This window comes from Danaus plexippus, chromosome 8, assembly GCF_018135715.1.
Source record: "Danaus plexippus chromosome 8, MEX_DaPlex, whole genome shotgun sequence".
In the NCBI taxonomy this organism is placed as follows: Eukaryota; Metazoa; Arthropoda; class Insecta; order Lepidoptera; family Nymphalidae; genus Danaus; species Danaus plexippus.
In genome coordinates, this window is record NC_083542.1 from 7,150,533 (window position 1) to 7,177,201 (window position 26,669).

At 30.7% G+C, this 26,669-nt stretch overlaps 1 protein-coding gene across 2 annotated transcripts; it reads left to right on the plus strand.

Moving 5' to 3' along the window:
- The first annotated feature begins 19 nt into the window (after positions 1 to 19).
- Positions 20 to 25,946, plus strand: LOC116772130 (pupal cuticle protein 20-like). 2 transcript variants are annotated; one of them, XM_032664182.2, is made up of 4 exons: positions 20 to 266; positions 24,363 to 24,499; positions 24,815 to 25,057; positions 25,803 to 25,946. In XM_032664182.2, the coding sequence occupies exons 1-4, from the start codon at positions 195 to 197 to the stop codon at positions 25,840 to 25,842; spliced, it is 492 nt and encodes a 163-aa protein (XP_032520073.1). In that variant the 5' UTR covers positions 20 to 194; the 3' UTR covers positions 25,843 to 25,946. The 2 variants fall into 2 exon arrangements, with proteins under 2 accessions (XP_032520073.1, XP_032520081.1); XM_032664190.2 differs by lacking the exon at positions 20 to 266 and adding an exon at positions 23,312 to 23,764.
- The last annotated feature ends 723 nt before the right edge of the window (positions 25,947 to 26,669 follow it).

Genomic DNA, 26,669 nt, shown 5'->3' on the forward strand with positions numbered 1-26,669 from the left:
CGTGCAATGCGCTCGGCCGATTCGAGTCGAATGGTGATCAGTGCTCCGAAGACCGGACTGAGTGCAAGAGTACCGACTGAGTCCGTGACGCGCTAGTGCCGTGTCGTGTCGTGTCGTGTCGTATCGTGTCGTATCGTAACGTGAGTCGACAGCCGACAGACAGGCCCTTTGATGCAAAAGAAAATTGTATTAATATGCACATAATCGGCTGTATTTCGAGTGTTACATCCGGAGGCAAGTGCCTTGACACCTTTTGGTATGCGATGGTTAGTTTACTGAAAATAAACATGCGTTTAACATTGGTGACAGCTTTACGATTTTAATTGAGTTCATTAAATTTATTTTCTTATAACATTTCATTGTTATGATGATATGAAATTTGGATAACTTTGAAATTTTAGGCATAATAACGGGTAAATTAAAAACGTAAGTATAACAATAAACTAAAATGTACAAAGAGTTCTACTTATGAAATAAAATTTTATACTAACAATAATATACAATATTTTGCTTGGATTTATTTTCCTCTTGAAAGTTTCTTAATTGTGCTTTAGAGAGGTTGGAAGCGCCTTTTGAGCTTAAGAAGGTTAGAAAAAATCCTCCTTCGAAATCGGACATAACATTACTTCAGATAAAAACTTCAATAAACTCGTCATTTTGATCTAACTTTTTAACCGACAACACTCGTTTTCACATCGGAAATATGGAAGTACCTGTACAAATGTCATTAGCAAAATTCGCTTTTTATTAGATATAATTACATATAGGTACATATATTAGTTTCTGTCCCAACTAATGAATATTAAAATACCATTAGTTATTCCATTTAACGGTGACAATACAGTTCAAGAAAGCGAGCACCTTAAATATTTATTTCTGATTTTTTTCTTTAATTAGTTAATGAGAAAGGAGTATTCATTAACGCAATATTCATATAACATCATAATTACAATTATAATAACGCAAAATTTTGTTAATCCGTAAGTATAGGATTAAATTATTCTTAATTTAGCTAACTGAGGATATACTGGAATTTGATAAGGTTTTCTTTAACTATAAAATATTTTTTATTTATGTAATGTCCAAAAAATATTTATACACATAGTTTAAAAGCGAGCCTATCAGCGAAGCATGGGAAATTGTTGGAACGAACCTCTTCAGTTCACGATCATAAAATACAATGTTGCAATAGAAAGCTTGCAAACTCAAGTCCTATTCGTATTAAACTTTATCAACGCTTTTAACGAACTAATAAAGCTATCTTTACATATATTTTTATAGTCTTTTATAAAATTAAGTAAATTTTATAGATTTTGATAAGCAGAACCTGGTAAATGGACTATAATTACAGGAATTGAAAATTAATTGCGTACTCAACTACCTAAACCTCAACTGACACGGCGACCTATAAATGAGATAGCTTCTATATACTGACTCAGGATCAATTTAGTAGAAATTCATATTATATATGAGATAGTATAGTATTTGTGTGATATCTTATTTTATATGGTAATTGAATTTTCGACATTATGCTAGCTGATAATCATAAGGCATTTACCTATTCGCTGGCAAAGCAACATTTAATAGCCAATCAAGCTAAATAATCAAAGCGTGATAATAATTCCAGTTTGTCAATTCATTAGAAGATTTTCTGGAACTTTCTGTTTTTATGTACATACATTTTTAGAAACAAATTTTCTTACCAAATTTCAAGGCATTTATGTTTAATTGGTTGTGATGATATTTGGATATGAAAGTAAATTCAATAAGGTGGATTAAATAAGATGGCCGACCAAGGATTTTATCAGCTGTAATAGAATAAATTTAATAGAAATATTACAAAAAAATAATATATAACAAAAATATCAACATACCTACGAAAAATTCAGATGCGACCAACGAAAATAAGTTTAAACAATAAAAAAAAACAATTCTACACCACATTTAAAACAATTTTTTTTTCGAAATATTATCTTTTATCAAATATTTCTTAAATCGGATCGTTAGAGAAGCGGTTGCGTGAGTGCATTATTTCGGAGGAGCCAGTAGAAAGTTTGCTAATCCAGTGACCCGCCGATGTCACAATCATGTTTTCTTTAAAGGTCACTTTATGTTTTACTTTAACATAAGGAGCTACCGAATTATCTTACGCTTATAGTATTGTATTTTTATAATTAATCTATTTCCAGACATTTCAAGATATTACGTAATCTTAAAGAATCGCAATACATTTGTAATCTAGTTTAAAGTTCAAGTGCATTTAACTTTTAATAAATAACGTATATAGACAGCCAGGATACAATCTTTTTTCTTTACAATGAATATTGCAGATCTTCTATAAAATCATTGTATTTAATCCTATATTCATAGGACATATGAAGGAATGAGTTAAATTTAGTATTTTATTTGTTAGTTCCCAATATTACTGAGATATCATTTACTGGGTACTGAGCAAAAAAACATTCATTAATTTCTCACTGCGTTATATTGCATTTTTAATATTTATAACACAAACAGTATTTTTCAAGTAATTTTTGGTATAAGTCAGTTTCATCTATGAGTCACAATATATTTTAGAAATCGCACACATTCCATGGCTACATGTAATAAATCAAAAAAATATACAAGAACACATTATTTGGCTATTAGTATGAAGTGATTTCGGAAATCGTTAGAAAAACGTTTAGTTTAGTAGAATTAAGTAAGAACAATGAAACCTCATTAAAAGTAGCCACACAGTAGGATACATTTATTTAATGGATTTAAATTGATATATTGATTGTTAAACTTTAAATTTTAATGTCGATCTTAGCTGTTGCATTGGTAATAAATGCAAAATTTTGTAATAAAAAATTCCATGATCTTATCTTCGTGTAGTAAATTGATATTGTTTTAATATATCATCTTATATGTGTTACAATATTTGCTCGCGCATTCTTTAATGTTATGAAATTTTTTTTGAAGATGATTTGAAAAGATTTATAAGTAAATTAGATACTAAAAACTGTGTATTTATTTTTTATAATAACCATATTAGTGTAGTACGTAAAAGAAGCATTGAGTTGTTTGATTTTGTTTGAATTATTTATCAGCTGTTAAGTTCTGTATTGCAAATAATACATATCGAATGCAATCACAAAGTAAATTGAATTGCCCTATTTTTATTGTAATAAAAACTTTTTCTAGTATTTGCAAGTTAATAAATACTGAGTATACTACGACTGGAATAATACTAACTCTGTCTTAACCATCTTCGTCATCGTCATTGAGAGCACAAAATGCTATACCATATTTTATATTGTTTGCTATATATATTACGTTTATAATGATTTTAATTAATATTGATAAAATGGTCTTGTTTAATATTCCATTTACGTGAGTGCTTGTAAGCTATTATTGTCACCACTCATTTTATTAATAAAATTACTAACACATCACTTTTATCAGCTTTTAGCTTATCATTTAAGGTAATTAGAAATGTTTACCTTATCGCTCCTTCCACCACGTGTGGATAATATTGTGTAAATTATTTGAATATTTCAATAATAATAAATTAAAAAAATATGCTAAAACAAAATATAAAGATAGATAAACAGTTTAATTTTGATTTTTCGGTGTAAATGTCTTCGTTTATTTTTTTGGTATACCACATTTTCAAGCTAGTATAATACCGTTGCGTTGAATTTATGATTATTTCTTAAATGAAGATGGTTCAATTGTTTATAACTAGATATAAACTTAGGCCGTAATTACTGTTTTTTAGTCACCCGATGACGTTTCTGTTACAAGCCTTGTTGGAGTGGAATAATAAATGTATGCTGATGAAGCGTTCAGTCCACGGCCTGATTGATATCAGTGATCAGTTATCACAGTGACGGCTTTAATGAAATTGCAATCACTTTTCGTTAAGGTGTTGCTTTATTTATATAGAAAAAAACTATTTATATCACATTTTTTATTATGAAATGTTACACAAGGTCCTTTGTTCTCGTCAAAATTGTTATGTTCGGATGTTAAATTCGACATTTCTGTAAAAGGATTCCTTCAATGACAGTCACACTTACAAGATACTCATAAAACATAGATATACGACAATTGAATGTAATGTAAGGAATTTTTTTTCGCCCAATAACCCATACAGCACCTACATCGCGATGTCTATTAGAGTTGACATATTTCGTACTTATTCCAGACGTTTCTTACAATAAAAATCTTCATATCCATTAAGGCGCTTAGTCTCCCAATGCTGCCGTTAATAGAACGCACTAACAATATATTTCTATAATGGGACGTTAGTACGTGGTTTTGAATTTAAATTACAAGTTGGCATCTTCCTTGTTATACCGGAAGTCGGTCTGATACGATTTAGTATGAACGGGGGGTCGCGATTGTTGATCTTTTTATTATTGACTGGCCGGTGTATTGAATAGATTATATTAATATTGACGTATGAATTACAGCAACTGTTACAGTGTAAAAATATAAAAAACTGCATAGTAATAATATTATTATAACGAAATTTTATTATAATGATCGCACGGATGTTGTGAAAATACCACTGAGACAATTATTGTGTAACGTAACGGTGAAATATTTTGTGCAACAGTAAAAGCAAATAGATATGACATAATTGTGGTTATAATTTTTACATGAATAGGCAACAATCAAATATTAATTATTTATGCCAAAGGGGCAACCGAGCAGACGGCCTACCTGATGGAGGTACTACCGTCGCCGATGGACATCCGCTCTATGTAAAAAAAAAAATATATTTTTTTTACATATATGTTTATATTCCATTATAACAATCCTAAAATAGTGTTGTATGCTTTTCGTCTCTTTACAATGGAACCGTTATAAGAAAATCCCTATGCCTATCAATAATCATGCCTATTAAAAATTTTCTGCCCATGAAGAAATTTTAACGAACTATATTTACAACCCCTTGTTCAGCGTCTATTCTTGTTTCAATGCGGTCAGGATACTCATTAGCGAGTAGCGAACTGATATTTTAATCATAGTCTATTACAAAACAGTTGTTTATTTACTAGAAAATATATATAGTATACGTAATTTTTTTTCTAATAAATCTACGGTGCGTTTGCTATTTGTTAACCATTTTACATATATTTATTGAGATGTAAAAATAAAAGATGTACATATACATTCACAGATCTAAGACAGCGTGTCGATTTCATACAATTCCGACGACAGTGAGTGATTTATTTACAGTTATTTCCGCACCTTTAACCAGAGTATTGTATTGAGATACATATTTTCCTATAGATTAAAATTTTATAAAAAAATATATAATTTTTATTTTGTGTACTCTATAATATTTTTACCGTTTCCAGCATATTCCGCATGACACAGATATCAATAACATCGTTTTAGTTTGAAACTGAACTAAGCTAAAGTGCTTATTGGGACTTCCTCAATTGTTAAATTGGTCTGTCACCCATATTTGATCTTAATGCTGATTCACACTGAGAGCACAGGATTTAGAGCACTTAGAAATGAACAAAAATGGATGGTGTGTACAAAAAAATATATAATCAATTAACTGTAAAACTGGTTCAAGTGGCTTATTAATCAGTTGTTAGATTTCATTATTGACTTTTATAATGACATGTATGCGTGAGTTTCAAGATAACTATTCACATTTATATGATAATGTAAAAAGCAAACGTGTGAAATAAATCTCGTTGACCCATATATAATATTTTGAAATGACAATATATGTATGTATATATATTATTTATATGTTAAGCCTTTTGTTTGTTGTACCAACGTGTCTGGCACGTCATCCCTAGCGCGATAAAGATCCTGAGCGCTTTATTAAAACGAATAGAAGGTTTATAACATCAATTGAATTAATGATGTATAAACTGGGCTGAGTGATTTAAGAATACGATTCAATACCATCATGATTTCTTGTGTATAAAGATTTAAGTTATAATAAACTTTTATTACTCCCTGATCAGTTATGTGTTAAAGGATATTCCAACGAGCATCTTTAATAAAAAACGGTCAAGGACGATTTAATCTTGATGCTTGTGGTTCTGTATTTATTTTTCATAAACAATATTATTCATCTGTTTATGGCCACCATAATCAGTGTTTTCTTACATAACTCCATCTTTGTATACAGATGTCATATTTACAATAAGTATTTCAAATCATATGTCATAAAGCTAGCTGTTACGAAGTTAAAATCTAAGTTATTTGTGTTCATAGTGCTACTTAGAAGGCCTGTGCACGTGATTGTTAAGTTAGCTGTAAATGTTTAAGTATAGTGACTAAGGGACTCTAGAATTTTATACCGGAAAACATAGTTATTACATTGGCAGATGCTAAACACAAGTATATTTTTTGTAACGCTTGTATATGTTCGATTCGTGTTAAATGTATTAATGTCCTGTTCCCTCACGTCCCACTTACACTGCCGACTCGTATTGGTAATCGTTTGCTGAAATTGGTCGTAATTGGTCAAAGGTATTCATACGGCGCCTTTTAAAACATTTTAAGCTTTTTATCTTATATGTATACAAATAATCAGTAATCATATGGTGGTGTAATCTAGTTAATTTATGTATATATTATGGGCGTTTATGTAAATTTATTACCGTTTTTTTTTAATGTGTATTTACTATAAATGTACGTAATAAATGGATTTAAATTATTGCTGTTGTTTGAAGCAATAGTAATTAAATCTCATCTAATCCTTACATAAGATGAATATGTTATGTAATTGAAAGCAATTCATTTTTGTTATATTTATTATTTATTTCATAATATTACAATAAATTTAAAACTGAATGTAATTACATATATATAAAAAAACTCAAGTAATTGTAACTTCAATATACAATGTAAGCTGAGTTTTTTTTAGTGTTACTTATTTTGCATGGCTTCCAGCGATATCCCGAGCACGTGTTGATACATGAGGTGAAGTCACGTGTTAGGCAAGCGTGAAGCATGCGCGGGCGCAACACGAGACCTATAGTGACACTAAACATCACATTTACCCTATAAATTTATTAAATGGCTATTAAAGGTAATTATTGACATTTTCGAAATATACCTTGGATGAAAGCGGGTACGAAAGATATTTATACAGAATTAATATCAACACAAACATATATACTAATTATGTATTTTTTGTATGAATAAAATATTGTGGTGCTGCAGAAATTCAGTGTCAATTTTTGTAATTATTTTTTTATTTGTTCTGCTTCATATTTACTTAAGATTTTATATGGTGAATATAAAATAATTAGTTATAAATTAATTGATATTGTTGAAATATTTGTTGTAGGATATTATAAATTTATTTAAGTTGAGGCGGAGGCGATATTTCCCAGTGCGCATTCAAACAAATTTTGTATGTTAAATATATTTTAATAATTAATTAATTTATACTCTAATGAAAATTCATACCAGATTAATAATATAAATTTTAGAAATGTTGTTGTATATACACAATGAGAAATATAGTAGAATAGGTGGCCTTTCTTCGTGAATTTCACATCATGTTCATAAACATAGAGACATTTTTTTAAGATATATAATATATGTACATAATATAAATAAAATTTAATATCTATTTATATTCAAAAAATAAAAAAAAAGTGTTAAAATTTTCTTCCGTGCTGAAGACTTATTAGATAGCACCGATAAATAATGTTATATTTTCTGCGTTTTTTCTGTAAGAATGAATGGATTGAGACAGACTTTCGTAGGTGATAGATATACTAAGTACTCTGTCTCGAAAATCAAAACTTTTTCTAAAATTTCCTAAGAAAATATGTATCGTAACTAATTAGTGCCAAACCTAAATTATGGTATTTAGAAAATATCAAGCTTTTTCACATAATAAAATAATAAAACAAATAGACCAGTGCCCCTACCAAAGTTTTTTGTCGCTATAATAGCTATCACTCGGAGCGTGTTTAGAGAACATTAATATAGACTTGTAACCATATATGAAACTCGTGTGAAACCAGATGATTTAATATGATGTTTAAGAATCATTGGATAAAAATATCGCTACCAGTGTATACACACCTTTATTATATTAGTCATCGGAGAAAGGTGATCTGAGTCATGCATTTTTTTGCATTCCTAATTTAATTAAAGTTACAAACAGTCTTAATTATTAGTATAATTGTTTTATTTACACAAATATCAATATATAATCTTAAAAACACACATAAACTATTTCATTCATCTAGGAATTAGCTACTTAATTTTTAACGAAGACATTTTGTTTCTTAACTAAATGAAAGTGGACATTTAAGTGTTTGAATTTAACCATATCTGTTATAGAGTTCACGTGAGTCTATTTACAAATTAAGTAACGTGACCGACACGTTCACACTTCCCTTGCTTTATGAACTATTGATAATGTTTTTTTCTTATAAAATTTCACAATAATAGTATCGATTTAGTTTATGTATTAGTATATTTATTACGCTTTAAATTTGTTATTATTTTATCTGTTTACTTTATCTTGATTGTTTCGTAGTCATAAAAAACATTGTTTATTTTGTTTCATACTTCTTTTTTTTATTATAATTGTGAAATAGACAAATCTATTCTGCCAATTATTTAACATTGTGTTTTTTAGTAAAACTCGTTTCCATTTAAAGGTTTTCTCTGAATAGAGTTTGTTGGATGATAGAAACTTTTATTAAGGAAAAAGGTTTTCTAAATGTTGTTCATATTAATTAGACAAAAGGGGTTCAGTCTAATCCATCGGTCGTTCTTACTGAGTATTTACACGAAGGAAAAAATACTAAGAGCCGGCGGATCATACAGAAACAAGGATTACGTAAGTTAGAGTAATAATATTATTTATTAAATATATTTATCATAAAATCTATTTAAAAGTTAGGTTCAGAATTGTTTCTACAGTTGTATACAGCGAGCGCATGCTTTAAATTCATGCGTTTATGGAAATCCACATTGATTTAGCACGTGTAAATTGGTTTCATTATTTATTGAGTGCATTTAACGGTATGTGGAGTGAATGAGAATAATTCAAACTCACTCTTTAGGTTTGAAACGTATTATTTTTGTATACATAGTTAAACCTACTGATTGAGCATATGTACTTTACCGTACCATCAGTATAAGGTATTTTTAAGTGAGTCACTGGCCTTTTTTATATTAAGAAAAACAAATCCAGCTCCCTCGTTGGTCCAGGAAAGACATTGAACTTGCCTGAGTCATCTACGATCTAACCGCAACCTTATCCCATAATATTTATAATCATTCAACTAAGATTCTGTTGACTCATGGTTTGAGGAGTGTTCGCCGATCGTGTTAAAATATGTGTGAACTCTTTTGCATTGTTTACTCTCAAACAATGTTTTAGAAAGTGTGATTTGTTCTCAAGTCCAGGATATTTTATATGTAAATTCGTGATTAAAGAATAAATATTGAAATTTTCGTTTATTTTATTGGTATTGTTATTTCTTGTACGAATACATACTATAATAATAATGACTTGGAGAGCCTTTCACATTTTCAATTGTCATTGAAAGCAAAACTGTTTATCTACAGTTATTATCATGAAATAATTAAGATTCTTTGTTGAAAATAATATACATGATCAGAACTTTAAAACAAAATAATGGGATCTTATGTTGCTAAAGTGTTAATTCTTATTGAATTCTATTTCTTTTCCCTGACGAAAACTCCAATATTTCTTTAATTTGAAGAAAAATCCAATTTCCCATAATACCTTCACACTGCATTTGTAACTTGAAGTTAAATGTTTGCTTATAATTTTGCTTCGTAAACTACTTTAGTTCCTTCGCTTTTTAACTTTTTATCTATAATTATTGACAGTTCACTATTTGACACTTTACTTTAAACATATGCTTCAATTATAATAAATACATGTGTATATTATGATATGGATACAAAACGTAAAATTTTAATAAAGCTAAGACAAAACAATTTCAATTAATATTGATTAACGTATTGATTTCATCAAAAGGTAATGTTGGTATGCAAATAAATACGTGTTAATGACATTATATTTAAATGGTAATGATATAGCACCCACATTAAACTGTTGCTTCCGATCGCGTGCTTCGAAACGGAATCTTAAATTCGGTATGTTTTGATCCACAGGATGCGATGATTTATAGCAAATCGACATATCATTATGTAAAACATTGATAACCGTGTTATAATATGACGTATTTCCGCCGATTACACAGTTTTTGACACTAATCGAGTTGCATAAACGCTGTGGTTGTATCGGAAAAGGTTTTATAAGTTGCTGTTATGTATTCGTAATCTGTGGCACGAGCTTCCGGGGCTGGATTTTGACGTCACACGCTATCGGAAATGGACTGTCATTAGGATGATTTTAGGAGATGTTTTGTTTCGTGTTTCGTGATTGATTGCATAAGAATTATTTAATATTGATCGATATAACACTTTTCTTTAAACGCTACAATGTAATGTTTTTACAATAGAAATATTTCAATGAGAAATAAACTATTCCGAATCTTAACACTTTCTCTGTTCGACGTTTATATCAAAGCTTATATAAACATCATCGTTCGCGAAAATACGTTTTCCATTACCAATACAGTTGTTAAGTTTTCAACACTTGTCGAAATAAATGTATTATTGAATCGCAAGCTTCACTTAGTAAAATAGGAAGTTGTATAAGAACAAGTAATTGGGTTAAGATTCACTTGGACTGTAGTTTTTAAGGAGATATATTGAAATGTTCATGTCTTATGTAATTATTTACGAAATTTCAACAATCATAAATAATTTACGATTAATAAATAGAATTTTAATATATTACTGTATATTCTATATGATTTCTGATTAATAATTTAATCAGAGGTCATAACTTGTTCTTTATTAATAAAGGTAATTCGTTTCGAAGCAATTCTTATAAGTATATGATATATTGTACAAATCCAACAAGAGAGATAGTATCGATTCGTATTTATCATGTAATTATCTTGTTATAATAGTGCAATGCTAATACCGTGACGGACAAACGGACGATGACTAATTTGAACATTATGCGGGTTTGGTATTTATTCTATTAACGGTACTAGGCAGCGGTAACTCATAACAACAAATTTATCAGCCCAACTACTATTTACTTAAATTTTCAATTGGTTGTCCTTGCTTTTTATATACGTGTATGTAAGCCTATACGTTTTCTTATAACTTTTTTAAGGTAGATTAGAGGCTAGGCGTAGGCAGACATACTTTCCGCAACTTTTTATATGTATAATTTTATGAAAATCAAAAGAATTTATGAGGTTACGTAATAAAAAAAAAGCAGTCAATATTAAACGTTGTATAGGATCTGTCATAATTGTGAATCATTTAGGTTTCTCCAAATTGAGTTGGTGATCTTGATAGTTGCAGACTCGGGCCAATGTTACTCAATTATTTGTCCACTCAGCCACGAAAGCTGACATGTGACGTTTGTATTAGTACCCGATGACGTCTATGTAGAGAATTGCGTTGAATGAGATTACAACAAAGTAATATGTATTACGTATCTGCTTTTATAATAAGCGAAGTCTTTGCATATGCGACTCATATAATACTCTATGCACGCCATTTGAAAGACTGTTTAAAAAAATTTGTTTGTTTTATTAATAATTTCAACAGACATTATAACCACATACCAAACATATAATTAGGATTAATTAAAACACGGAGGAAGACACTTGGAAATAAAACAATTTAAAATAATAATACAAGTATTCGTATTATTTGTAAAAACATGTAATTTACAAGCCATGAACCTAATTAGTTTTACTAATTGGCTACTTATTAGCCTTTAAGGTCTCTACTATCTGTATTATACTTTGCCATGACGTTCTTCACTCAAAAGATATCGTGTTGTCAATTTCAAACTGGTTTTTTTATAACTTATATTTTCCTTTGTGCTAAATCTACCCACTGTTTATAAAGGATTCAATATATGGTATTGTGTTTATTTTCTAGTATTGATATTGAAAATATACGTTTGTCTTGTTTCGCATATTATAGCTATAGTGTGCTAACTCCTGGCCGCGACTTTGACCGAGCGAATTTCTGAATCGGGATCAAAGAAAATAGGTGTACTCGTACTTAGTAACAAACTGGCGGAACAATCTGTACTCTGTGTATCGTATCTTTATACGAAATATATTTTTTTTGTCTCGTTTATTTAGAAACTACGTGGGTTTTCTTTGATAACTTATGTATTATTCTGATATCTAAGGTAGACTACATACTGGTAAGCTCTTTTTCATTCCATTCAGTAGTTTTTGAGTGAAAGAATAAGAAACATCCATAAATTATTATTAACTATCGTGTTATAGTCGTAAGAATTTCTTCATATTTTTATTGTTGTGACGGCGGCAGGGCGTACCAAATTCACATTCCGGATGACGACCGTTACCCGGACACTGTTTGCGCAACCGAACGCATTCTCTATTATGTAACTCTGGTTGCACCGAACTGCTTCACGGGAGGTTTTTATCATTACGTAACATACTAGACGATACAATGTATGTGGAATTGGGAAATTTATTCTGAATTAATTGTTATTTTTTTACTATTTTATTCCATATTTTCGTTGAGATAATATATTTTTTAATTCAATAAACATTTATGTACATGGATATAGTATTTAAAGAGTTAAATTATTTATATACTTTTTGTGCGTGCTCGATTAAAAGCTTCCTTGAAATACTAGCATATGTATATTAGATTCAGTGTTGAAATTATTATAACAAGTTTTCTTTCAAGATGTGTTTAATAAAATATATGTTAAGAATCGTGTAGTGTGAATGTACGATGAGTTTAGTTCTGAACAACGCAAGCGCCGGCGGCCTTGACAATGCCGCGGTAACATTCGGCTAACATTTACCAGTTTACCTTAATTAGTTATGTTTACTATTCGATGGCTTCTTTAAATAGGGTTTCGAAATTAAAGTCGGCTGATCTGTTTGAATTGGCTTTTTCCTTAAATAATGATAGAACAGCGTTTTACTTATTGTAATTTTTAAACAAATACAATTTTATTATAAATATAATATTATTTTTTTTGGTATAATTTCAATAAACCGATTCACTTTCCACATTTTATGAGTGAAATCCATTCGTTGATATAACTATTTTTTTAGCGATTATCTAATTTTTTCCCTACATGAGCAACTTATAATTAAATCAAGGGAAAATTTATTAAAAGATTTTAAATAAAAAGTACATAATATGTGATGTGTATAACTTTTGTTACATTTTTCACAAACAGTCTTTATTATCAACTGTGCAAAATAGAACGAAGACTTCCTTATACAATTAGGAAAAACATTAGTGGTTATTCTCTCTTTTTTCTCCTGCCCTTTTCTTATTTACTTGGGATTGACAAAATATGTAACTACCTTAGAAATTTCTCCATCAGTCTTCATATCTGAATTGAAGTCCTTCCTATACATATAATTTCTTACATAAGGCATCACCATTTTTTCTTGTATTCCTCATTACTTTTCCGTCAATATTCATTTGCAAATACCTCCTCATTTATGTGCGTTAAATCAATTCTCATAAAATACCAACCTAATTAAGCTATTTACTTCTTAATTTCTCTGTTACTAGTTCAACTTTTAGCTTCATTTCGTCATTTTTGTTGCTATCCATTCTGTTCACTCTACACAAAAGTACTATAAACATTCATGCTACCTCTATTAATCACTTAATATAACATTATTGCGACTTAATTGTAAGAAATCATCACTTTAAATGAGGTCTTCTTAAAACAAAATCCCTTATTAAGAACGATGTATTAAAATATATTATAAGTCCATAGAACGTTAACCGGAGAGATAATGTTTTATATATTAAATGAAATAAGAGCTAAATATTAAAAAGGTGGTCTGGATTCCATAAACTTCGTTCATGTTTGTTCTTCTTAAATAACGTCTGACTGTTTAACTGGAGGCACGCCAAAACTGAGCCATTAATCTGCACCACGATGTATCAGGAAGTGATTTGGATATGGCAATCCCTTATAACTGTATTTGGCTATGTAGGTCGTAAAGAATCTCTCGTCTTTTAATGCATCATGTTATTATTGTTATTTTTGTTCAGTACCCGCCTTTGATATTTGTATACACTCAAACAATTAAAGATTTTACGTTTCATACGTATAAACTTTTATAAATCTAATTAAAACATTTGAATGTTCTTTATCAATTTTACAAAGACATCTAAGAGACGTTTAGAAGTTAGTATCATTTTCCTAGTGAACGCCTTAAATAGTTAATTATCTTAACGCGTCTATTTTTTCTATATTCACACATAACGTACCCTCCGGACAGGTCATTCTCTTGTCTTAATCTCGTTCATATACTGTTTATAATTTTTTAATCTTTATAAACTTAATATAGTTTATTGTGGCCGCGGATTGATATATGTAATTGTATACTGTAGCATTCGTTCGATTATATCGGAAGCATCGACGCTCATAATTATTTATGATATGTTTTTAAAGAGGCAAGCTGTATGTTCACCTTCCAAGAACTGATTACAGTATTGCATCGTGTCTTTAACTGTTTGTAACTTACGTTATACAATGAACAAAAGAGGATGGTAATTGTTAACTGTTAATATTACGTAATAATAAATTTACTCGCTTTAGCTACTGTATAAGAATTTTTCGTTTCTCCTATATTTATATTAATATCGTATGGGTAAATTCATTTGTTTGTAAGATTTTCTTTGAGCTGTTAAAATATATCATGCGTTAAGAAAAAGGTTACTCGTCTAATGAAGTTTTTGCTAGAATAATTACTATGCTGTTCTGTTACACTATTATATAATTTATTCCTAAATGTTTCCAAACGAACGCAGTCACGCGGATATGTTAGTGTAACGTATATTTTTCAGTCGTTTGTTCGACCAACGTCTGGACTGCTCGACGGCAGAATGTTTACGTTAAACACCTACCAAAATATTTATATTGAAGGTAAATCATCTGGTTTTCACGTTCATTACGATAAACATTCTACTACTGACTATAATTTGGCTCTTATCATGCTCATATACATGCAAAGGTGTATGTGATTGTATATTAAAACGAATATGTAAGGAATACCTAGGTTTATATATTATTTTGTTACTATCTGTTTCTTCCTTAACAAAAGGAATAACGTTCGTAGGATAGGAAATACATTAAAAATGTCACAACTTACATTGCTGTATAGCCTTGTTAAAAAAGAGGTGTTAATCATCTTTTATTTCCTTTGTTCAATCTATTTTTAATTTAAACTTGAATAACCATACACTTTTATATACTTCTACATCATGTACATTTAGAATGTTAGGACGATTATAATACATATGTATTCAACCTAACGAATGATGGTCGTTCAGGTATTTCCTACTTACTTTATTGGTATGAAATCATCTGGCCATTACAAACGTGTTTGTTCTTTAGTATCAAGGATTTTTGAAGAAAAAAAAGAGATTCTTAACAAAGCGGGTGCTTTACTGATTCTTTATTTTTTGGATGAAACCTATTGGGTTTGACTTGGGTCAATTGATAGTGGTTCTGACAATTGATTTGTATTCGACTAATTTCAGCACATCCGGCTGTGGAAACAGCTGAAAAATGTATTTCATCGGATTCGTAGTTATATGCAAATACCTGTTAAGTCATGATTTTTGACAGTGATGTTGAACCCAGACTAAATATACTTAATATAGTACTTAAATAATCACTTAAATTATTACTATAAGCGATATTTGATCATATAAACTGTGGTAATTAAGCAAATTCCGCATAGTCTAAAACTGATTGTACTAGGTAGTGAGAAATCCAATACAAACACCAATCAGACGATGTACAATATTTATTTACAAAGCTTCTAGATCTGCACGAGTAAATTAGTTAGCGCGCAATACAATATGTGAAGGTTCATACGTATCCATGCCTGTTTAAAACGATCATTAATATCAATATAACGTACGATAAGACTCGCAAATATGGAGCACCAAAAGTTCCATTGCCGCCGTAGTGGCTACTGCGTCCATAGTGTTGTTTACTGTTTGAATTAATTGGAATTAATTTACATGCGTCATTGGACAATATACAATAATATGATTCAAGGATGTGCAATATGTTGACGAGCTTCATTTAAGAACCTTCATTGCTCTTTTCCTTATCTTCTTTCGAACGTTATGCATACGACTATCCATAAAACCGAAAAATACTTTAATTCATCATTATTTTGGTCATTAGTTTTAACTATAGCAGTTAGATCTACTGGCATTGATACAATCACCGGGATTGGGTGGCCTATTTCAGACCCAACTTGAGGGTTCACCTAAGGGGTTATATTTTAGGCCGTTGTTATAGGGAGAGGAGCAGAAAATCCTCTGAGTATAGAAAGTTGCATTGGATGTGCCTGTGATAATCGAAAGGTCTTTTCATAATTATGTCTGTCCCTATAATAACTCGCGATTTTGTTCTTAATATTGAATCTTGTTGAATTGTAGAAATGATATTGTTGATATTAATGTTGTTGTTAATGACTTTTTTTTTTATAAATTAACAAGACCGTGCCTTAACTCTGTCCATAAGATTTTATATTATATTTATATTTGCAGACTAACATAATCTTCTTAATTTTTAGCGGACCAGAATCTGTTTTCAGTGTTTAATATAATACTGTTTTTGTGCGAAAGAGATTAAGGAGAAAGTAAGATCTGTATTTAGATATGTATCTATTGTAAATTGTACTACCCTAAAAACTCATAAAGAATTTTTAGTTTAGGAGGTTTAAAAAGAAATATAAATATTTTTGTGTGTACAAGAACAAGATATGTACAACACTAGTCGTATAATATTATGACATTTTTGGCATACTGCCCAAGCTTCTAACAGCCATATTTATTAAAAGGTTTTAAAGGTGATGGATGCTGTGAAACACGTAAGTGTGTATTTTTTACATTTAAATATAATAAAATAAATTTGATTAACAATTTTGTATGTATTTTTTCATTGATTAAAATATGGATATTGGATGCCACTCTATAAAGAAATCAAAACTAAGCTGTTCCGTGTAATAAAGTTGACATTTTTAAAACGTCGATGCTGTAAATGCAATTTATTGAAGAATATTTCCGGAGCGCCTATTTAATTTAATAGCAATAACATAACGTTCTGATATTTGTACCTATTTTTTAAATTGCATTTTAAAATATAAAACAATATGAGTTTTTTTCCATCAATTTTAAATTATTCAACAGTTGCTCATTGCTATAACTTGGCTACTCCAAAGACGTTGACCTATTACACCTCGCTGTTTCATACAGATATCTCGATTGTAGAGCAATGTGGCACCTCTTTATTGATTCTAAGACAAGGCAGCCCAGATTTTAAGCTTTCTCTTAATCAACATAAGTAAAGCAAAGAAGTAGGATATATTTATCGGCATTTTTTAATCTGTCTCGGTGAAAAAAATCACTCCGCTGTTAGTTTCTCTAAACTGAGACTTCTCTATGGAGTAGAAGTCAATGAACTGTTTCACGAAACGATTTGAGCGACTAGTACACTTTGTCACCTTGTTAAACATAGCTTTGTACAGACACGGGTAGTTATCCTATTGAATGTGTTTGATTCATGGCTTTAGAAAAGATAATTGAATTACTTAGAAAAAATTTGTCAATTTCAGTCGTATCTCTATCATCCGAAAAAGTTCATGAAATATCCATACATATTATTAATATTTAGTTAATTGTAATTAGACAAACAAACTGTCTACATGGATATAGTGTGTACTATAAAGATATAATGTTTGTATGAATCATGAGATGTTTACATGTTAGTTTTATCAATAATTTAGTACAAAGGTTCAAAAAAACATCTGGAGACCGTTTACCTCCAGCAAACCGCGAATACTTGAGGAGTCGAGAGTTGAATGCCTAATAACGTTTATGTGCTCTCCGTGCCAACAGATTACATATAGACATGTTAGAATTAGAGACATTCAAAGTATTCATGAGCAAAATATGTATTGAATTAAACAGTTGTCGATGGTTATTATATAGTTGTGTTATATTATTGTTATGACATTTAAATTTCATAGCAATTTGTAACGTGATCTCTAAAACTTTTTAAAGGCAGTAATAAAATACTTCTACTGTTTTTTAAATTAAATACAGGGAAATAATTAACTTCTATATCAAAGAACTCCGTTTAGGGAACTCAAGTGACCGTTGGACGCTTGGCAAGTAACATAATGTTATTAAAAGTAGGTCAACATTGTACTCGTAAAACAAAGTCGTAATAAAATCACATCTGCCCGTTGGTGGTCCCTTATTGAAGTCTTTATGGTAAATAACTACCAAAATGTCAGTTCCCATGAAATGCCGTTCTGTCCTTTTGAATATAATATACATTTAAGATCGCTCTAATATATGTATTTTAATTCATTTAAGAGTTTATTCAAACACTAACGATACTACGTATAGTTATATTTCTATCAAGATTTGAAAGCATAAAGTTTTAATATTTTTGACGCTATTTCTTAAAATTTTGTTTGGAATTTTTTATAATTTTTCGTAATAAAACTTTAATTTATAGTATATTTACAAATCGGATCTTAGAAAAATACGTTTTATAGATTTGAAATGTTTCCTCAAATAAAAAAAAGTATCTAAAATGACCAAGCATCACTTTAAATTTCGTTTGGCTTCGAATATTGTCAATATGGTTAATTTCATTTATAAATTTTCGATGAAATGTAGAAAAACGACAAGTTTGGTATAAATATTTTATTACTATATTATTCTGATCAATCGTTTTTCTGTTAGGTATTGGTTTTGACTCGATTTTCGTCTATAGTACTATGGAAATAGAGAATAACTAATTTGAAATCGCCGATGACTTCTTATCTAAACGGTTTTAATGAAAAAGAATAAATTAATTATATTTTGACATGTGGCTTTTGATAAAGTTAATATTGGAATTTAATAAACATGCAAATGAATTGAATTGCATTGAAATGTGGAAAATTGCATTGGAACAGTGTCCAATTAACAAAGTGTCGCCAATGTCATTCATACAACGAGTTTGTCATTAGTTTATCATACAGCTATGATTTATAATGATTTACTGTGACCCGATAATGTCATTGGTTCCGCACGTGTTTGTTACGTATTATAGGAAATTTGTAAACAGTCTATTGTTTAAACTATCTATACATGATGTAAATAAAATTGTTATTGTGCTATGATTAATGAATTTGACTGTATGTGTTAATATTTTTTATGAAATCAATATTATAGGAATAAAAAAAATATTTTATATTGAACGTGTAAGATATAGTGTGATTAACATATTTTTATTTACAAACTAGCTGTTAATCGCGAATCCGTCTGCGTAAAATAAAAAAAAATTACAATTTGTCGAGCGCCGCATGCGCCACGCATCCCACTAGCACATGGTAAAGCTCAATTTTGCGATCGAGATTCAGAAACGCGATTGGATAAAAAGTAGCCTAAGTTACACCTTATTACATAAGCTACCAATAAAAGTTCCGTTAAAATCAGTCCAGCCCTTTCGGGGATTAGCCGGAACAAATAGACAGACAAACAGAGAAAAATGTAAAATTATTTTATTTTGGCGTACCTACGTACTGTATTTATATTTATATGCATGTAGTAATAACCGGGTATTTCAATATTACAAACAGACACTTAAATTTTATTTATTTGCCTTTCAGATACGCGTTTAGGGGTTTCATTCGTTTATCAAGGACCTTACCGTCAGATCCTGACTTAGTGATAATTGAATTATCGCAGGGCAGTGCCATTTCGATAAAAAAAATAATTAAAAATCGTTCTTTATTTTAAGGAGTAATTGCGTAACAAACATTTAATGGAAGTAAGAGTTTCCGGTTTTTTGAAGAGGTTTAAAAAGAAAGTTAAGTTACTCAAACCTTATGGCATTATCAAGCTGCGTGTGTACGTTCTAGAACAAAGAGGAACAAAGAACTCTATAGCATAAATTTGATATAACATTTTTCATGTGGTAATGCAACACTGCTTATTTCAAGTTGCGAACAGACACTTAAATTTTATTTATTAGTATGGACGAAAAAATTCTTCTACTTACTTAGCCCGTTGTTGGAGAACTGTTTAATTATTATAATGGGATTTTTTATCGAAATATAAATATATATAATATAATAGGGGAGTTAAGATCATGAGTCACACCGTGAAGCTCTTTGAGCGCACTATCGACGTCAGGCTCCGCCGAGATTGTACTGTCTCACAATGTCAATATGTATTTCAGCCAGGATCGGGCACCTTGGACGCCATTTTTTCCATCAGAACTCTGATGGACGCATACAAGGAAAAAAGGAGAGCTCTGCATGTCGCATTCCTGGATCTGCAGAAGGCCTTTGACTGCGTGCCTCGTTAATGTATCTGGTGGGCAATGTGATCCAATGTTATGCCTGAGGCCTATATTGACATCATCAGAGACATGTACCGCGATTCCGTTTCAATGGTTAGGACTGCTGTTGGCGATACAAAACCCTTTCCGATCTCAGTAGGGGTTCACCAAGGCTCGGCTTTTAGCCCGTTCTTGTTCAATGTAGTGCTGGACACTGTCTCGGCTAACATCCAGGACCAGCCTCGATGGCTGATGATGTACGCCGATGACATAGCGCTTGTTAGAATATAGTTATAATATTTAATAAGAAAGATAGATTTACATACATATTTCAAATAAAACAATTCATTAAACACATAATAACATTTTATTTATTTACTGTACATGTTGTCATTTAACAAAATATTCTTTTTCATAAAGAAAAGCCATACAATAAAATACACTTATCTCGTCTATGTATTTAGCCAAATGGTTTTCTCACTATATCCAGAACTTTTCACTTGAAGGTCTGTACCCTGTTGGTGTCCGACGTGAAAACTGCCTTGCCTCTGTGAAGGGCTATGTTTTATAGGTCCTACCCACACCACTCGATATTCAAGATGTTTACTTTTTAATTGTTACAAAGTATATATTGAAAATATAAATTTTATAAATAACTAAATAATATTATAATAATAATAGTAATGTTTTGGTAAATGGCATTTGAAAGCGGGTTCCAATTTAAAGGTATACTAAACATTTGATACGTTATTGTCGACGAACCCCTTTTGTACCCAAGTCTTACTCTTACTTTTTAATAATAATTCCTTCAGTATTAAATCAGATAATATTTTAAATACAATAAATATATTTTTAAGTGTTATTTATACATATAACAGTGGTATAACAAAGCTGATTTCAATGCTACAATTCTACAATTGTATACTAAACACTGGTTTGATATATTATTGACGACACAACATTTTTGTAAGTCTTACCCTCACTATTCGATTATTAATCTTTAAATGATAATTTATATTTTTAAATAGAAATAGTTTATTCAATAAACATTATATAAATATAGAACAATATCCTAACACGCTCATTGACGAGGGCCGGTTGACGCTGGAACGGAGAGTGAACCTCTGCAAGGGTACGCTTGAGAACGGTGGTCTTAAACTAAATGTGACGAAGACCAACGACATGGCTTGTGGGAGCCCGGACTCTTGCTCTATCCATATAGGTCATGAACCAGCCGTTAAGTTGGAAAAGTTCAGGTACCTTGTATCTATTCTGCATGAGTCCGGAGGCATCGATCACAATGTCCAAGCCCGGATCAGCGCTGCGTGGGCGAAATGGCGGGAGGTCACAGGTGTGATCTGCGACCGCAGAATACCGCCCAAGCTCAAGGGACTAATATACAAGAGCATAATCCGACCGGTTCTCTTATATGGCAGCGAATGTTGGCTAGCACTGTCTAGACACACTCAGGAGCTTCACGTCACGCAGATGAAGATGTATGGCATTATGCGGGCTGACCGCATACGCAACACATTTATCCGAGGTAGTTTTGGAGTACGTGACGTAGCGGATAAGCTTCAAGAGAGTCGCCTGAGATGGTATGGCCACGTTGCACGCTGGCCCTCAGGCCGTAGATCTCAAACTACGTTAGAAAAATTTGCCTTGATATGTCTGTCCCTGGAGCAAGACCTCCAGGACGCCCAAGGAAGCGATGGCTGGACACCGTAAAGCAGGATATGAGAGCCAATGGACTTACCACGGAGGATGCTAAAGACCGTACAAAGTAAAGGAGTTTGAGCAGGAAGGCAGACCCTGGCTAAAGCTGAGATAATTTCCAGGAAGAAGAAGAAGGATAATATAATAGCATTATTATAACAATGTGATTTCAAGCTATTATTTAACTTGCTTGTGGGTGTGGGTGTACATAATTGACTCAGGTAAAATTTCAAAATTTTATTTTGAAGCAAATATTTCTAACCGATTCAGCTAAATTTATGCACAAGTTCACTTTGCATGTCAAGCCAATTTGGCGATATAACCAAGATGGTGAGCTTGTTATTTTAATGCACTTCTATCCTACGGGTACTAAATGAAAGGACTTGATAAGAATAACTCGAAATAATAGTCGGCTACAGCTGAAAAGTCAACATTTATTAGATAGAGAAAGCCTTTTTAAAAATAAGCTTTATTTGGATGCACCTAAACGAAAAACAAAATACTTTGGCTTTAAATTTTACTATGTACTTATAACATCATAATATAAATGATACGATATAAAAGCTTCTCAAAAGATTATTTGTATTTATTTAGTTAGAAAATTTTAATACTTAAGTTATTTAATTGACTTATTGTTTTACACATGTAAATGTCGGGACTAGGTTTCTCCAGAAGGTTTATTTTATTTTATTTTTGAATTATAAAATGTTTTTTACTTTATTTTGTTATTTTTAGATACACATGCACGTTTACTTTTCAATCGAAGAAAATAATAAATTTACCTCTTTCGTATTAATTATATGTACGAAACTAGTAATCATGTAATTTTAGAATTTAGAAGGACAAAATGTTCTGCAGTGTCTTAATTACAATAATATAAGATAAACATTGATATTGAAACACGGATCTGCAGTAATAGTTTTGACAGCATTCTTGTTGGTGCTTTACATCGTATTACCTTGTACTGGGGCGTGGCGATTGACGCGGCGGGGCATCTTATTCACCCTATTAAAATGGTATTAATTTACAAGCTTATGCGATTAATTCAACATATAATAACGGTTATGACATATAACATGCTATCCGACCTTATTTTAGTTATTATGATTTTTTAAAAACGATGAAAACCGTATTGTATATTATTTAAAATTCTTATTTTTCAGTTTTTATGGATTAAATTAATTATTTTAAAACAATTAAAAAAAAATATATAAAGTAACCTACATTTAATTTGACAGTGGGACATTTAAAAGGATGACCGAGATTGATGGAATCTTGACTAATCAAGCCTTACTAGCGTAAAAAAATTACAGATGCTTATTTAATTTGAGAAAAAAACTCGAACAATAGTCTTGTTGGATATAATTATTTACTACGAAGATTTTATACACTTTATAAGCTGATCCAATTCTTTGTTCTTTCGACCCTAACTTGGACTACGCTATGCCTAAACGATTCAACAATGCACGCAAGGTGAGGCAACCTGCCAAAAGGGCAAATACAACGGATATAAAACGTGAACATCCCTGTACACGGTATTCTAACGTTGGAGTTCATAGCACCATACAACCGAAATACAACTAAACCAATATGATGAAACTGGTAAGATTATAAAATATTTAATTCTTTCAAAGGCTTTACATTGTACGTGTTGAAAACAAAAAAAGGCTGAGAAATTTCATAAAAAAATAAACTAATTGACAGTTTTTAAACCATTCGTCTTCTATGAATGCGAAATATATATGTATATTCTATTATAAATCCTAAAGTAGGTATTCCACTTTTCGTAAATTCTAAGTTGCAAGAGTAATTGTTCTTTGACCTCTGCTACCTAAAGATATAGCAGTTATGAAGTAAGCCATTACACTGATTATGCTATTATCCTAACGATCGCAATCTGACTTCCCAACCAGTAATGCAAGTGGTTGTATAATCATGTGTGGTTACAGTATTGGTTCATATTTTATCGACTACTCTTCACCAATTGACTTTTTCTGGTTCCTTCATCATTCCTCTTACCACTTACATACTTTGATTGCGATAATTTTTAATGAGGCATGAGTGGATATGTATCATCCCTAGCTTAACAAAAGTACAAAAGCAGTTGTAGAAATGTGGTGGACCTATAGAATAGGACTTATCTTCTCAGGACACTCAGGATTCACAGGGATGTTAATTTTGTTCTTTTTACTTATTTCAGGTAGTGTTTGTATCTCTTCTGGCTGCAGTTAACTGTGCTACACTTGACCATCTCCTGGGATATAATGCAGGCGGCGCCGGTGCCGCGCCTTTCCGTTTTGAAAATGTCAACAACGGGGACGGTTCTTATAGCTTTAGGTAATGTGCTTCGGTGTGAATATCAATATTGAGATAGTTTACCTTTTTACTGTGAATATACCTATAGACTGAATGTGCTATTATTATGTTGAAATTTTAGCCACTCCATTCTCATTGTTCAATGTGAAATCCATTAACCTTTTATGATTGAACTTAGTCTGATAAATACAACAATTGTATAAATATCGAAAGTATGATTTTGGAAGCATTTATTTGAGGATAAATTTTATTACTTTTAAAAATAATATGACATCGAATATATATATTTTAAATTTAGAGCCTAAATTCTCATATTACGTAATTAAAACATTTCAGCTATGATACTCCAAATGGAATCTCCGCGCGTGAGAGCGGTTCTCCTAGAGCCCCAGGTCCCGAGGGCCCTGCAGTGACAGCCGAGGGGGCCTTCTCATATCGAGCCCCTGATGGCCAGCAGATATCTCTTACATACACAGCTGATGAAAACGGCTTTCATCCATCGGGCTCTCATCTTCCAACGCCGCCTCCTATACCAGAAGCTATCTTACGCTCCCTCGAGTACAACAGACAAAACCCATCGTAAGTGTCTATAGTATATCTATAATGATTTATATTTTACCCAGTAATAAAAAATAATACAGTTTTAAAAGAAAATAACAATAAATTGTTCACTTCTTGAAATAGTATCCATTGGTTAAAACGACAAAATTTTCAATTCTCTTACAAATAAGAGTAAATTTACTTGTTCATGTTTTACATTAAAGTTTTGATGCAGTCTTTTACATGCGATAGCTACGCTAATTTTTTTAAGTTTAAAAGTCACATGTATGTTTGAAAAGTTATCGAATTTAAAAATTCCATTATTAGTCAGATAGCCTATTCGTGAGGAATTTACCATAACAACTACGGAAGCATGTTGCTAGGTTTTGAGTACAGGAAATAACGTTTGTGAGACATTCATCGTCGTTTATAAAACGATACAAACAAACTTGAAATAACTGGACTTTCTCTTATAACATCTTTGTTATGATGTAACTAAAAGGATTTGCATAACCGAAACTGTCGTGTACGAGTAATAGAGCATTGTGGATTACGAAATCATTTTAGCTCCTGGACCTAAACAAGTAGCGAAACAAAGTTGCCATGATATTGTATCAAACAAAAAATTTAAAATTTTAATTGTCTCTTTAAATAAGTTCCTATCACTATTACGTATTGAAATTGTTAATAATGTTGTTTTACTTTACGAGTATTATATTCTGACAAATTGTAATCAATAAACTATTAAATTGGATATAAGTTTTCTAATATTTTATGTTTATAGGAACGAAGGTTCTTACAACGGACGCCGTAGCTACTACTAAGGATTAGTTGAAACTCATTTGATGGACTGTGATAACGTGACTACTATCTTAATCTGTGACATATTTTTCAATATCAGTGGCTTTTGAATAAAGCTATCGTAATATTTTATACTTTTATTTAATAAATACCTAATTTCTCTAACAATAGAATCAGTAGCTTTTAATGTGTGCTTACATCAAAAGCCAATCCAAGCAAAGCCATAATTAAAGTAAACTTTATGGATAGTGTTGATGAGGATACTTACTACTTGGATTACAAAACAAACAGATTTAAGCCAAGTATATTTGTGTATATATTTAATAGTAGTAATGAATGTATTACAATATTTTCTAATTTATCCAACGTTCACAACTAGTCGTGTAGGAACGGTATATGTATTACAATAATCATTATCTATGAAAAACATGGTGTCAGTTACTTGAACTAAATTATAATACATACGAACCAAGAAATGTCTATTGGGAGTTGAGTAAATTTCAATAATATATGTTATATAAGAAGAGTTATTAATAACATATTTTTCATGTTGTCGGTGCCGGAGCATTTTCTTAAGATTCTTGAAATACAAGATATTTAATTCGTTTTTAATACTAATAATAAATACTAGTTTTGGCTACATTTAGTATGAGTTGGAAGTGATAAAACATTCCATTGCATTATCTATTACAAATTTTTCTAATATTATCTATTATTGAAAGAAATTATGAACGAATATGAAACATTTCCAATGTTAAATCAATGCTTATTATGTGACTAATGTTCTAGTTTAAAAGAATGCAATTGCATGTGATGTTCTTTATCACTGGGCAAAGCTCGGGCAAAGCTT

Coding starts and splice junctions, on each gene's coding strand:
- LOC116772130 (XM_032664182.2), top strand. CDS start 195: ATGCACATAATCGGCTGTATTTCGAGTGTTACATCCGGAGGCAAGTGC. Junction 267..24,362: donor ACACCTTTTGGTATGCGATG/GTTAGTTTACTG, acceptor TACTTATTTCAG/GTAGTGTTTGTATCTCTTCT. Junction 24,500..24,814: donor GACGGTTCTTATAGCTTTAG/GTAATGTGCTTC, acceptor AAAACATTTCAG/CTATGATACTCCAAATGGAA.